Source organism: Octodon degus, unplaced genomic scaffold (assembly GCF_000260255.1).
Source record: "Octodon degus isolate 3935 unplaced genomic scaffold, OctDeg1.0 scaffold00093, whole genome shotgun sequence".
In the NCBI taxonomy this organism is placed as follows: Eukaryota; Metazoa; Chordata; class Mammalia; order Rodentia; family Octodontidae; genus Octodon; species Octodon degus.
In genome coordinates, this window is record NW_004524669.1 from 3,073,544 (window position 1) to 3,085,596 (window position 12,053).

The following is a 12,053-nucleotide window of genomic DNA, read 5'->3' on the forward strand; positions in this document are numbered from 1 at the left end:
GATAACATTCATGGGGAATTTGTATCTCTATATGGTATATCTTTTCTTTTTTAAAGCAGCGATGAAGTTTGTCTGAAAAAGTGAAAGTGAAGAGGGACAGACACGTGGGCTCTGCTCCACAGAGCAGGTCTGGGCTGAGTAAAACAGGAAAAGGCAACATAAAAGTCCCCCTGAAGGACATAAAACTGGCCATCATGAGGAAAATCACAATAGCAAGCTCTTCTTGACATTTGAATCCTTTTAAAGGAGGGGAGTGAAACTTCCAACCTGCTAGATGTCCAAAACACAGAGTTCATGTTCTCTAAAATTGAGGGATAAATTCTTGGAACAACAGAGGTTAAGAGTAGGAAGAACCAGGGAGATAGCTCAGTGCCATAAGTGCCTGCCTGGCAAGTGCAAGGTCCTGAGTTTGATCCCCAGTACCAAAAAAAGAAAAGAAAAAAGCAGGAAGAATTGATTGACAGAAAAAAAGCTTCTGCCTGAGAGGGACAGAAGGGGGTGCAGAAGGGTTGCCCACCAACCCCTTTCTCAAGGGTGTTTTATTAAAGAAAGCCACAAGGTGATGCAGGCTTAAGGTAGGACAAAGCTATAACCAATCAATAAGATTGCAAGTATAGTCACTTAGGTAATATTGAGCCAATGGCAAATCATAGGATGGGTGGGAGGTGGGACAAAACTATGGTCAATCAGTAAGTAGACAAGTATAGTCCCTAGGGAAATACTGATTAAATGGGGCTCCAATGGGGAAACAGGCCACAAAGCAAGCGCACAAGGGACGGACAATGGCCCTCCTGGAAGGAGGGGTTAAGGTTTGGTCCTCCACCCCAAGGTGGTGGGTGCCTATTTAGGCCATCAGTGTCTGCTGTTCACCACAGGGGAAGAACAGTGAGCAGTTCCTCTGTCCTGCGCCTCCAGCCACAGCTGTCCTTTGCACTGACCCCTGGAGGGCTTAGCCCTGTCCAGCTGCCTACCATATTCCCACCTAATTTAGCATCTATCATTACATGACATATCTTGCTGCCTATTTTCTCTCATTCCCCTCTCCCTTCTACTTCTCTTCCCCTCTTATTTAAAAAAGATTTCATTTTTTTTTCTGTTCTCCCATTTTAATTTTAAATAGAGGAAGTTCATCAGTGAGAAAAGAATTTGTAGATAGGTTTAAAGGTATAATATAACCCTGTTCTTGGCCCAAGGATAAGCCAGTATCAGTCAGTGAATAAGAAGGACGGATTCTCAGGCTCAAATGCCACCTTTCTTTGTCCTAAGCCTGAGAACTCACTGGCACACTAGCCGATGTTTTGCTTCACTCATTCCTACAAACCCCTACAACCCAGGTCCATTTACTAGCACAGATAATGCATTTAATTCTTAAAAGGATCATATTCTCAGCGATCTTCCTTTGCTCCTATAAACCATCCATTCTCTACTGCGTGGAAGCCGGGGAATTATTACACTAGTTCTCACAATAGTTCTTTAAAGTAGGTATTATCTTTACATAGGGACAGGGAAATAGACTTGCAAATTTAAAAACTTGCTAAAGTTACACAGCTAATAGGTCTGACTCTTACGTGAGAATATTTTTGCTGCTGCACCATGGTGCTTTTATTGGAGCTTTCTGTCTCTGACTTTACCATTTCCACTGCTGTTTCAGGCTGTTCTTTGTCTCCCATCCCCGAGACATGGAGTTTCTGGCTCTCATTTCTCGAATCTATGCGAGAAATGTATATACTGAGATCTGCCAGTGTTTTCAACCACCACATGGACACAGTGTCCAGATCTAAATATTTATTTCAGATCTCTCTGACCCCACTCCTGTCAGTGTCCTAGATGACTCCAGGCATCTTTAGTATATTTAACCTGGAGGGCAAAACCTGTCCATCCAACCCTCTCCTTCCTCCTTTATCTCCTCTCATCCATGTACTATCAATCTTTTTAAATTTTCCTTTAAATCAAGAAACTCGGGCTGGGGAGATGGCTCAATAGAATAAGTGCTTGCCTGGCAAGCGCAAGGGCCTGAATTCAATACCTGGTTCCACCAAATAAATAAATAAATACATAAATAAATACATACATACATACATACATACATATCAGGAAACTCCAAGTTTTCCATTTCTGAACTCGGGGCTCACTTATATTTACCCACATAATCTGGGGAAACTTTCAATGCTGCACTTAAACTCCCTCTGGCAGCCAAGGTAAGGTTGTGAAAGCGACTGAGATGAGTGTGACAGCCCCCAGTCTTTGGAGGTCATACCAGACTCCTTTCTCCTGCCTTTCTTTTTCTTTTTTTTCCCCATAATTTTATTTTATTTTTTTTCCATAATTTTATTGATAAACAAATAGCAATGAGACAGTTTCAAATCAAATTGGTAGGACAGTTTCAATAATTAACATATTGCATACATTCCTCCCAGTAGTTAATTGCTGTACAAGATGCGGACATGATATCCTATCTACAAACACCATTAGAACAAATCACTCTATTGATTAAGAGAATGTAACTATATATCTATCCTAACCACTTTGAATACACAGATACAAAATGGACATTCATCTGTATACCCTTTTTTTGTTAAGTTCCGTTATTTGAATATTATAGGTGTGTTAATTCAGCAAAATAATCTAAAAGAGTTCAGTAGTCCATAATAGTATTGGGTCTTCCACTTCACTGGCAATGTCAGAAATTGTTGACCTGAGTCCCCTACAGCTCAACATAACAGCATGGCTTTACTTCTTATATTTCGTTTTTATACTTTTCTGCTGGATGGATAAGACCAAGGTAAAGCAGGACTTATGCAACAAGAGTTGTAGCTTTTGGGTCTGATAAGGTCAGTGAAATCCCCTCAGGATTTATCTTGAGATCGTGTACCTTAGATTGTTTGTCAGTGTCAGCCATGTGGATGAGTCACGGCCATTGCTTGGCCAATGTGCTCTCTGTGAAAGCCTGAGAGAATGTTTTTTCTCCATGTGACTCTCCTTAGGCACACTCTATATCATCAATCACTTTCCTCTTTGGCCCTATAATCTCCTTGATCAGAAAATTTGGGACACTACTGAGTTACGTGACGTTACAGTACAAGTTCGCATATGTCCTGAATCTTAATTTACCTTGGAAGGCTAGGGCCAAAATGTTGGCTTTCCTTGCAGCCCCCCTTTTCATCTAATTTTGGTCTGCAAACTTAGGTTGTTAACCATCCAGAAGACAAGCTTATTGCTATTACCATACAACTTAGGCTGTTAAGCTTAACCTCACTATCTCTCTGCATATCAAACATCTTAGGCATAATATGGAACAAGTATTTTTTTTTTTTTTGCCCAGCAGGCATATTTTTTAGCATTAAACACAAGACTCTTTCCCCTTCAGAAGACCACAAAGTTCCAAACCAATATAGTGTCCCTCTGCCCCAATTCTTCCTTTTTTGGGAGACAGGGTCTCACTGTATAGTTCAAGGTGTCCTTGAACTGACAGCAATCCTCCTGCCTCAGCCTCCCGAGGAGCGCTGGGATTACGGAATACAGGTGTGCTCCACCTTCTGCTTCATTTCTACAACATACTTTCAGGCCTTGGCAGTGGCCTGAGCTGCCCCCAGGGCTGTGAGTTGCTGAATCTTCTGGCTCATCATTTCCATGACAGCTTGTTTCATGGCATGCTTCTCCTGTAGGGCTGGCTGGATTTTCTCCATCTGCTTGGTTAGGAAGTCTATCTTCCTCTTGAAGAAGTCCTTGGCATCCTCAGCTGTCTTCTCCACATAGTAGCCAGTTCCCACATCGATGAGCACGTGTTCTACATCATGGAGCTTCCCAGGGACGTACATAGAACTCGTCAGTGGGACGAGTAATTCTTTCCCCTCGTTGCTCTTGTTCAGCACATTCAGGCAGTCCTTGGCTTCCACATACTTGGTCTGTACCACCTTGAGCTGGGCGATGGACGTGGACAAGAACTCCACTTCCTGGTCCAGCTGGTTCTTGAGCATTTCTAGTTGCGGCAGGTTCAGCTCTGTGATGTTAATCGACTGCGCCATGTCTGTTAAGCTGGAACAGGTATTTTTCATCAAGTATTGATATGTTGAACTTTAAGTCCCTACAGAATATGATAAAAAACATTGAAAAATTAGAACATATTTTAAAAATAGGCTTAAAGAATTATATACTTCTTATGTTTACACATAAGTCCAAAAATCTCACCATATACAACCTTGAAGCAGGACAATCCCACAATATTCCTTTTCCTGTCTCTTGCTTTCATTCACCACCCCCTTCTTTTTGAACAACCATCTACCCGAGAGACTTCATAACAGTAACTGGCATGTCATGACAACTGGCATGTCTCCTGCCTTTCAGAATACCAGAATGACAGGCACTCCAAGCATGAAAGTACTATTACAGATTACCATCTGCAGTGCAGTTGCTTAGTTCACAGTTATCAGTATATATAGTTAGTCAGAATGAGAATCTTTCCACTTAACTGCTGGATTAAAAAAAATCTTCTGGAGATTCTCAGGATCATTGCCTTGCCCATCTTCTACATGTAACTGTATGTCTTGACATTGTCATGTTTCCTAGCTCTTTTCCTTTCCCTCTCTTGATTAGTTAGTCCTCGAGATCCTGCTTTTCCTTTTACTTGTATTATACCTTTCTATTTGTATTTCTTCTTTTGAGTTCTTATACTAAGGAAACTATATGATATTTACACATGTGTGTCTGGTTTATTTCACTTATGAGTATATGTTCAAGTGTCTCCTGCCTTTCTGAAGAGGTAGGCAGGTACAAATTTCTGGAGACCTCCCAATAATATGTAACAGTGTCTGTGGTGCGTGTGCTTGGCCTGTATGCACCATCCCCGCTGGCAGTAGCAGGCCCTCTTCCCCGCTGGGTGGTAATCTACACTTTGTATCACTGGTCGAATGAAATACCTCATAACAAAATCTCACCATGAATTCAATAACGCTTTTAGATACATCAACATTTTCATTTATCATATACATATTAATGGAAATGGTACAAATGTATAAAATAGCCATTTGGCCAGTGGAGTGCTTCCAGCTCTCCTGCTAAAACTCTACGGTGCTCCTGTAGGCTGGTGAGGCAGTGCCTGAGGACAGTCTGCAGGTGAGTTAAAGGTTTTAAAAGAGATAAGCGTTGGGGCTGGGGAGATGGCTCAGTAGAATAAGCACTTCCCTGGCAAGTGCAAGGGCCTGAGTTCAATCCCTGGTTCTGCCAAAAAAAAAGATAAGAATAGAAGAAGTAACAGTAGCAGCAAAAAGCAGTGAAAAGGTAATCAGCAAACTGGGCAAAGATTTATAGTATAGTTTTATTATAATAAAATCAGTAGGTAAAAAGCCTATGTATATCTAAGAGAAAAATAATGAAAGACATCAACATACAAATCAGGGAAGAAGAAATCCTAGTAATCAGTAACCTTCACCCAAAGGTTTATACCTAATGAAGAATATTAAAGCTGGGTGTGGTGGTGCATGCCCGTAATCTCAGCATGAGAGGCTGAGGCAGGAGAATTCCAACCTGGAGTCCAATGTGGGCAATGTATGGACTGAGAAAAACCTCATCTCAGAATTTAAAAACAAACAAACAAGCAAAAACGGGCTGGGTATGTAACTTAGAGGGCCCCGTGGGTTTTATCATTAGTACCAACAAATAAATAAGAAAATTAAGTATTTTTATTTTTTAAATAAGTATTTTCTAAACAAAATATCATATTTTCCATAAACTGATGAAGATCAACTGATGAGTAACGGGTTATGGGAAGTGCACACTGACATCTGTTGCCAGTGTAAATGTGACACAACATTTCTAATGGAAGTGATTCATGCCAATGGTTTTAAAGAGGCACATACCACTGGGGCAGCAGTTCCATTTTTTAAAATCAGAATTACTTGCTTGGCAATAACCAGAGATGCTTATAATTTGTGAGAATGTTCACTATAACCGTATTTACAGTCTGAAAAATCAGAAAAAACTAAATGAAAATGGTTAAATAAATGACGGCACCTTCAGCTGTATTGTGTAGAAGATTTTTAAATTATATCTTTGAATAATATTCAAATACCAAAGTAAAACAATGTATATATTAAAGTTCGAATTAAAAATAATAAAGTTCAAATTTTAAGGCAAACATACAAGTCTGCATGCACAATCAATCTTGACAACAGTTTTCTCTAAGTGATGGAATAGTAGCCTATCATTTTTCTTCTTAAACTTTTCTATATTTTTTGAACTTTACCAAATATATATGTTGCAGAAGCGGCACTGCCAGCCTGTGGAGCCAGGCTGCTTAGGCTCCAATTCTGCTTCTGATGCTTACTAGCTGTGTCACTTTGGGCACATTGCTCGTCTCTCCATGACGAGTGACGATACTAACAGCTCAGCCAGTAGCGCTGTGCAGGGATCCAGTCAGTCGTCACGCAAGCATCAGGCATCAGGCATTACGGTGGGCACGCAGTGAGTGCTCTACATTGTAGCTATTGTAGCTGGGCCTGATGGTGCATGCCCATAATCACAGCACTTGGAAGCTGAGGCAGGAGAATCGCTGTGAATTCAAGGCCAGTCAGGGATACATTGTGAATTTAGGACAGCCTCTACTACGCTGCAAAACCCAGTCTCCAAACAGACAGACAGTCAATTTTAGCTATTATGGGTTACTCTTTGGACTACAAAATACATGCTAATTCCTTTAGTTGCCAGCTCTGCATAATATTTGACAGAAGTTGAAACTACTGACCTAACCCGTGTCTTACCAAGTTTTACTTTAGCCATGTCTTAGCAGGAAGTTGAGGTCACTGCAAACTGAAGCTTCAGTCATCTTATCTGTCTGTTTCCTTCTTTGGTACTGGGCATCAAACTGAAGACCTTGCACTTGCGAGGTGGAGACTGTGCTGCTAGGCTCTATCTCTGGCCCTTGCATCTGTTTTCTCCAAGCCAGAATTCTTGAAAGGTGCTTTCTCTTTCCTTTTCAGGGGGGTGCTTTCTACTTCATGGAGCATGTGGCCGCAGAGCATTCAACGTGGAATTACTTCTGGCAACAGGTCTTGGATCCTGCCTGGCACCTTGTGTTTGACGGCTGCAGCCTGACCAGGGAGAGCTGGAAGACCCTGGAGCGGGCCGGCTTCTCGAAGCTGCGGCTGCAGCACGTGCAGGCCCCGCTGTCCTGGGTGCTGGTGCGTCCTCACATCTACGGATTCGCTGTGAAATAGCGCAGGGGCCAGTGCAGAGCTCCTGCAGCCACGTGGCCACAGCAGGGTCAGGGAAAGGGAAGCTCTTGTTTTTAAGTAAATTTTAATTCATCTTTAAAGATTTCTGTTATAGCTAGTTAGCATTTTGCTTTCGTCTTCCAAAGAATCAAAACCAAACCAAACCGAAATAAATTAGCAAATAACACAAAACCTTGGAAATCTCCCTTCAAAGGAAAAAAATGGACCTTCATAATTGAAGTCCACCATTATCTCCAGACCTTACTTCATTCAGTGACTTGGAAATTTTTCCAGGAATCTTATTTAAGTTGTTACCCATCAGCTTTTAATTTCACCATCTCTTTCAGACCTTGGTACTATGAAGGAGTTAAGTTACTTCACAATAAGACTTTGAAAAGGAAGCAGGGAAGAAAACCTTAATAATTCATAAACTAAACAAAGAAATACAAGCTGATTGAAAATCCAGGTTGAAATAGCACCAATTTCCTGAAAAAAAATCTGAGTCTATTTGTTATTCTTAGTGTCACTGGTTTGGTTTTTAGAATTAATACGCTAACTTGCCACATGTATGTGTGCCCAGTGTCCTGTCTTTCATTCCAGCGTCCTACCAGTTGTTTTCCTGCATTCCAGCTCTTAGTACTTAAGGTAAAGACAATATTGACACACACTACTTATAACCATAGAACTATTCAAGGTAGTTCAGCTTCTCGAGTTCATTTTTCTTATTATCCAGCAACATGCTTTACTGAATTATAATAGGTGACAGGCAAGAAAAGAGGACATTGTAATTAGGAAAAGCTTGCAAAATTAGGTATACTATGTAAGAACCCCTTTAAAAAAAATCAATCCATGAATCTATAAAGAAGGAGGCAAGTATATTGTGGATAGTTATTCATATCAAATTCTACTCTCATCCCAAGGTGATTTCTTTGTTCTTTGCAATTGTGGAAGTCATAAAAATCCTCACAAGTGATTTTGCTAAGAAGTGACAGGTTCTTCAGTCAGAGGATTTAATAGGATCTTCAATAGTTTGCATGTAGTTTAACAAATATAGTATATTTTCTGAGATTGTTTTGTAAAAGTATGATTTTAAATGTCAAGTCACTAGTACATTCACATTCATTTGAGGAATGGAAATAAAATAGTTTATATCTTTTCCATCTTGGTTTCATTTTTAAAAAAATGTCTCTGTGAGGCCACTCTTTCATTTTTTTTTTTAAATTTATTTTATTTATGTGTGTGTGTGTGTGTGTGTGTGTGGCCAGCTCAGCCCACCAGGGGGCGGGGCTGGCTGGCATGTGGTGCTGGGGGATTGAACCGTGGTCCCTGTGCTTTGCTAAGCTTGTTCTAAGTAGGTGCTTTAGACCACTCAGCCATCTCACCAGCCCAACACTCTTTCATTTTTAAAAATTAATCTAAACTCAGGGATTTTTCTTCCTATAGGGAGGTAAGTACAAACACAGCTGAGTAGACTTTAGAAAAAGCAATAGTAGAAGGATCATGTTTTGAGAAGTTTAAGTGCAAAGTTCTCATCTGTGCAATGTGCAAAGCAAGAAGAAGGGAACTCTCGGTTCTACCCTTCAACACGCAGCTCCTGGTTCCGGGGCAGCCCCACCTAAGGTCTCCTGAGCTGTGCGAGAGGAGGAGGGGTGGGAAAGTGTGTCCCGACCTTTCATATCCTCTGTGGGTCAGACCCATCGATGGCAAGTGATAGACCTCTCAGTGCACAGAGGCTTATGATGAAAAAGGCCTTTATAGACTCAAACTGATGAAAAGCAGAAGGGCAAAAAGCCTTGGGAGCAGCTGCAGGGGGTGCAGGAAGTGGTAGCAGGAGCCAGATCTTCAGGGGCCTCTTTGCCCTCCTCTTTTGTCCTATTAGGTTAACAAGCTGGCAAAAACCTGGCAATCTTCCTGCTTCCAGGGGCAAAGGCCAGTCAAAAAGAATAAATTTACTTTCACAAAAACTCCAGCGAAAGGCCTGATGAGCACAAATGGGCCCCACCTGACAATACTAAGTCGCAAGGTGGTTGTGATGGATTATGCTGCTCAGCTCACTGTAGTTCAACACTTTCCCCCTGGGGCTGAGCATACTCAGCACATGGACTCAGAAAGGGAAGTGTGTGTCTTCCTGTTTGTTTTCTTTTTAGACAGGATCTGGCTATGTAGTCCAGGTTGGCCTTGAATTTGCTATGTAGCCTAGGCTAGCCTCAAACTCATGGTGATCCTCCTGCCTCATTGCACAGGCTCATAATCTTCCTAATGAAGGCAAGACTGGGACAAAAGTCTGGAATAGATGCTGAGAAGGCACACAACAAATGCCTGAACACATCAGCTCACTGGTGGGTTTTGATCAAATCTCTCTGATGACAGATAATAACATAATGCTGAGATGCGTGGTTTTCAGAGAACTACATGTCACAAAGAAAACAGAAGACAAAGGAAACACTGGCTCGTGCATTAAAAGGGACCTAGATTGAGTCTTTGCTGTATGGAAAGGGTTAAAGTACACTACTCTGGCAGATTGAGTTAAAATTACTCAGACAACATCAGGTGTAAGACTGCTTTGGCCTTAGTGCTGTGGCTCACAGCAGAAGCTGGGATTCTCATGTAAGTGTGGATAAACTAACCATCTCTTACTTGCTGTTTTTCTGCCCTCTTAATTACACTAGCCTGATGTCTGCATGCATTTTCAGTGTACTGATCTGCCCAGTTCAGTGAAGTCAATGGATGCTAACTGCTTCTTTGGGTCTCTGTTTCTTTTTGAGGGGTCCCCTTATATTGTGCTTTTCTCTTTTCTCTTACTGATGTATGTCAATTTAATTCTCAGACTAGATCAGGACACTGGGAGAAAATTTTTTAGTTTCTTCAGTGTCTTTTGTTGACTTTGGGTAAATTACTTTTCTTATCTCAGTTTTCCATATCGGTAAATGGGGATAATGTCCACTAAAGGGTTATAGTGAGGAGTAAAGAAGTGGGGCTCTTCCTGGCACTTAATAAACACTGACTTTATTCAACATTTTTTTTCTTCTTGGTGGTGCTTAGAACTGAACCTGAATCCTTAAACCTCATGCATGCTAATCAATGCTCCACCTCTGAGCTACACACCTAGCCACCACTCGATTGCTCCTGTTTGTTTAACTGACACATACTATTTAGCAGTTGCCTACTGTGTAGTCTGCTTTCAATACTTGGAAGAACTCTGAATAAATCAGACATGGTCCCTGCACTCACAGCACAAACGTGATATAATCTTTGAGGAGAAAGTACAGGCTGCTAGGACAGTCTACACCCACTTACATAGGGTGGGGAATTAGAGACCTCCCTGTAGAAGTGACCTCTGAGTCACTTCCAGAGGATGACCAAGCAGTATTTCAGCCTAATAGAACAGCTTGTGCCCTGGCTGAATAAATGGAGGAAGCTGCCAAGAAACTCAAAGCCAGCAAGCAGGGCTGGGCATCAGAGTGGGAGGTGGGGGTGGGGGTGGGGGTGGTCTGGGATGGTGTCCATTTCCATCAGCTTCTACTTAGATTTTGTAAGGACCCTGGGCCCATGAGCTCAACACATATTCTAATAGATAACTAAAAGATAAGCAAACAGAAAACCACACGAAAATTTCTTGTATTTATATCTTATGACACTTGATTCCCAAGTATTCTAATTATTTACTCTAAATTTCTACATATTTCATACTTGACTAGAAAGAGAAGCAAACATTGCATAATAGTTCTTTTTATACTCTTGACCTCAAAGTGAGCTTTTCTTGGTGTTGTATTGAAAACCAAAGAACTTTTTTTTTTTTTTTTTGGTGAAACCGGGGATTGAACTCAGGCCCTTGTGCTTGCCAGGAAAGTGCTTATTCTACTGAGCCATCTCCCAGGCCCCAAACCAGAGAACTTAACTGAAATTCAGTTCTTGTTTGATTAAAACAATTGAAAATACAATGGATCATAACATACTAATGGCAACAAAAGCAAAAAACAAAAACAAAAAATCTTATTCTTTAAGAATACTCAAGTATCTCAATATTTAAGATGGAAAACATTCAGGTTTCACTAGAGAATGGCAAGAATTCCCTAATGAGGTGTGGAAACCACTGCCTAAATCCAGTGCCAGAGAACGGGGCAGAGGTCATGTGGACTTGAGAGTGAGGGAAGTAACAGGGGGTGGTCAGTGACTCCAATTTCATGTTTGGTTAAAAAACAGGAGTGCCTGGCAAGTGCAAGGGCCTGAGTTTGATCTCCAGTTTAAAAAAAAAAAAAAAAAAAAAAAAAATTGCAGCCAGGAGCAAAGCTTTGGACCAGAGAGGCAGCTCAGGAGCATAAGTGCCTGACTGGCATGTTCAAGGTCCTGAGCTCGATCCTGGTACTGCAAAAGAAAAAAATATTTATAGAGGTGCCTACCCAGTGCAAGCAAGCAGCCCTGCACTGGCCACACAGCAGCCCCAGTGTGCCCACACGGCACCACAGGCACCACACCACACGCACATTTTGCTCTCCCTTGGCATGGGGCATGGAGCAGTAGAGGTGCAGATTCACCAGCCACTCTGCTCCTGGATGAGCCCAGGGAGAGAAGGTAAGCCAGGCAGCCAGAAGACCCAGAGCAAGTACAGACCGGCCAGCAACTGCCAAGACCCCAGTGTTACCACCATCTCAGGGATGAGCTGAGAGACAGAGAGACACCACAGGAGGCCCCTGCCAGAGAGAGCAGGCCTGTCCACTGTGGGGAGCAACCAGATCTCAAGAGTGTCAACATTGGGCTGGTGAGATGGCTCAGTGGTCTAAAGCACCTACTTAGAACAAGCTTAGCAAAGTGCAGGGGCCGCGGTTCAATCCTCCAGCACCACAT

General features: G+C 41.8%; 2 protein-coding genes across 2 annotated transcripts in view; one reads left to right on the top strand and one right to left on the bottom strand.

Annotated features, from left to right (window-relative positions):
• Window positions 1–8,365, top strand: part of Mettl7a (methyltransferase like 7A) — an 11,258-nt gene extending 2,893 nt beyond the window's left edge. Inside the window, exon 2 of the mRNA XM_004637813.2 lies at window positions 6,975–8,365. Coding sequence (XP_004637870.1) covers window positions 6,975–7,211 — 237 coding nt within the window. The 3' untranslated portion in view covers window positions 7,212–8,365. The remainder of the gene's footprint in view (window positions 1–6,974) is intronic.
• On the bottom strand, window positions 3,340–4,029 carry LOC101567244 (prefoldin subunit 5). The gene has a single exon (XM_012516150.2). The coding sequence runs from the start codon at window positions 4,023–4,025 to the stop codon at window positions 3,561–3,563; it is 465 nt and encodes a 154-aa protein (XP_012371604.1). The 5' UTR covers window positions 4,026–4,029; the 3' UTR covers window positions 3,340–3,560.
• Window positions 8,366–12,053: the final 3,688 nt, after the last annotated feature.

Coding starts and splice junctions, on each gene's coding strand:
- LOC101567244 (XM_012516150.2), bottom strand. CDS start 4,025: ATGGCGCAGTCGATTAACATCACAGAGCTGAACCTGCCGCAACTAGAA.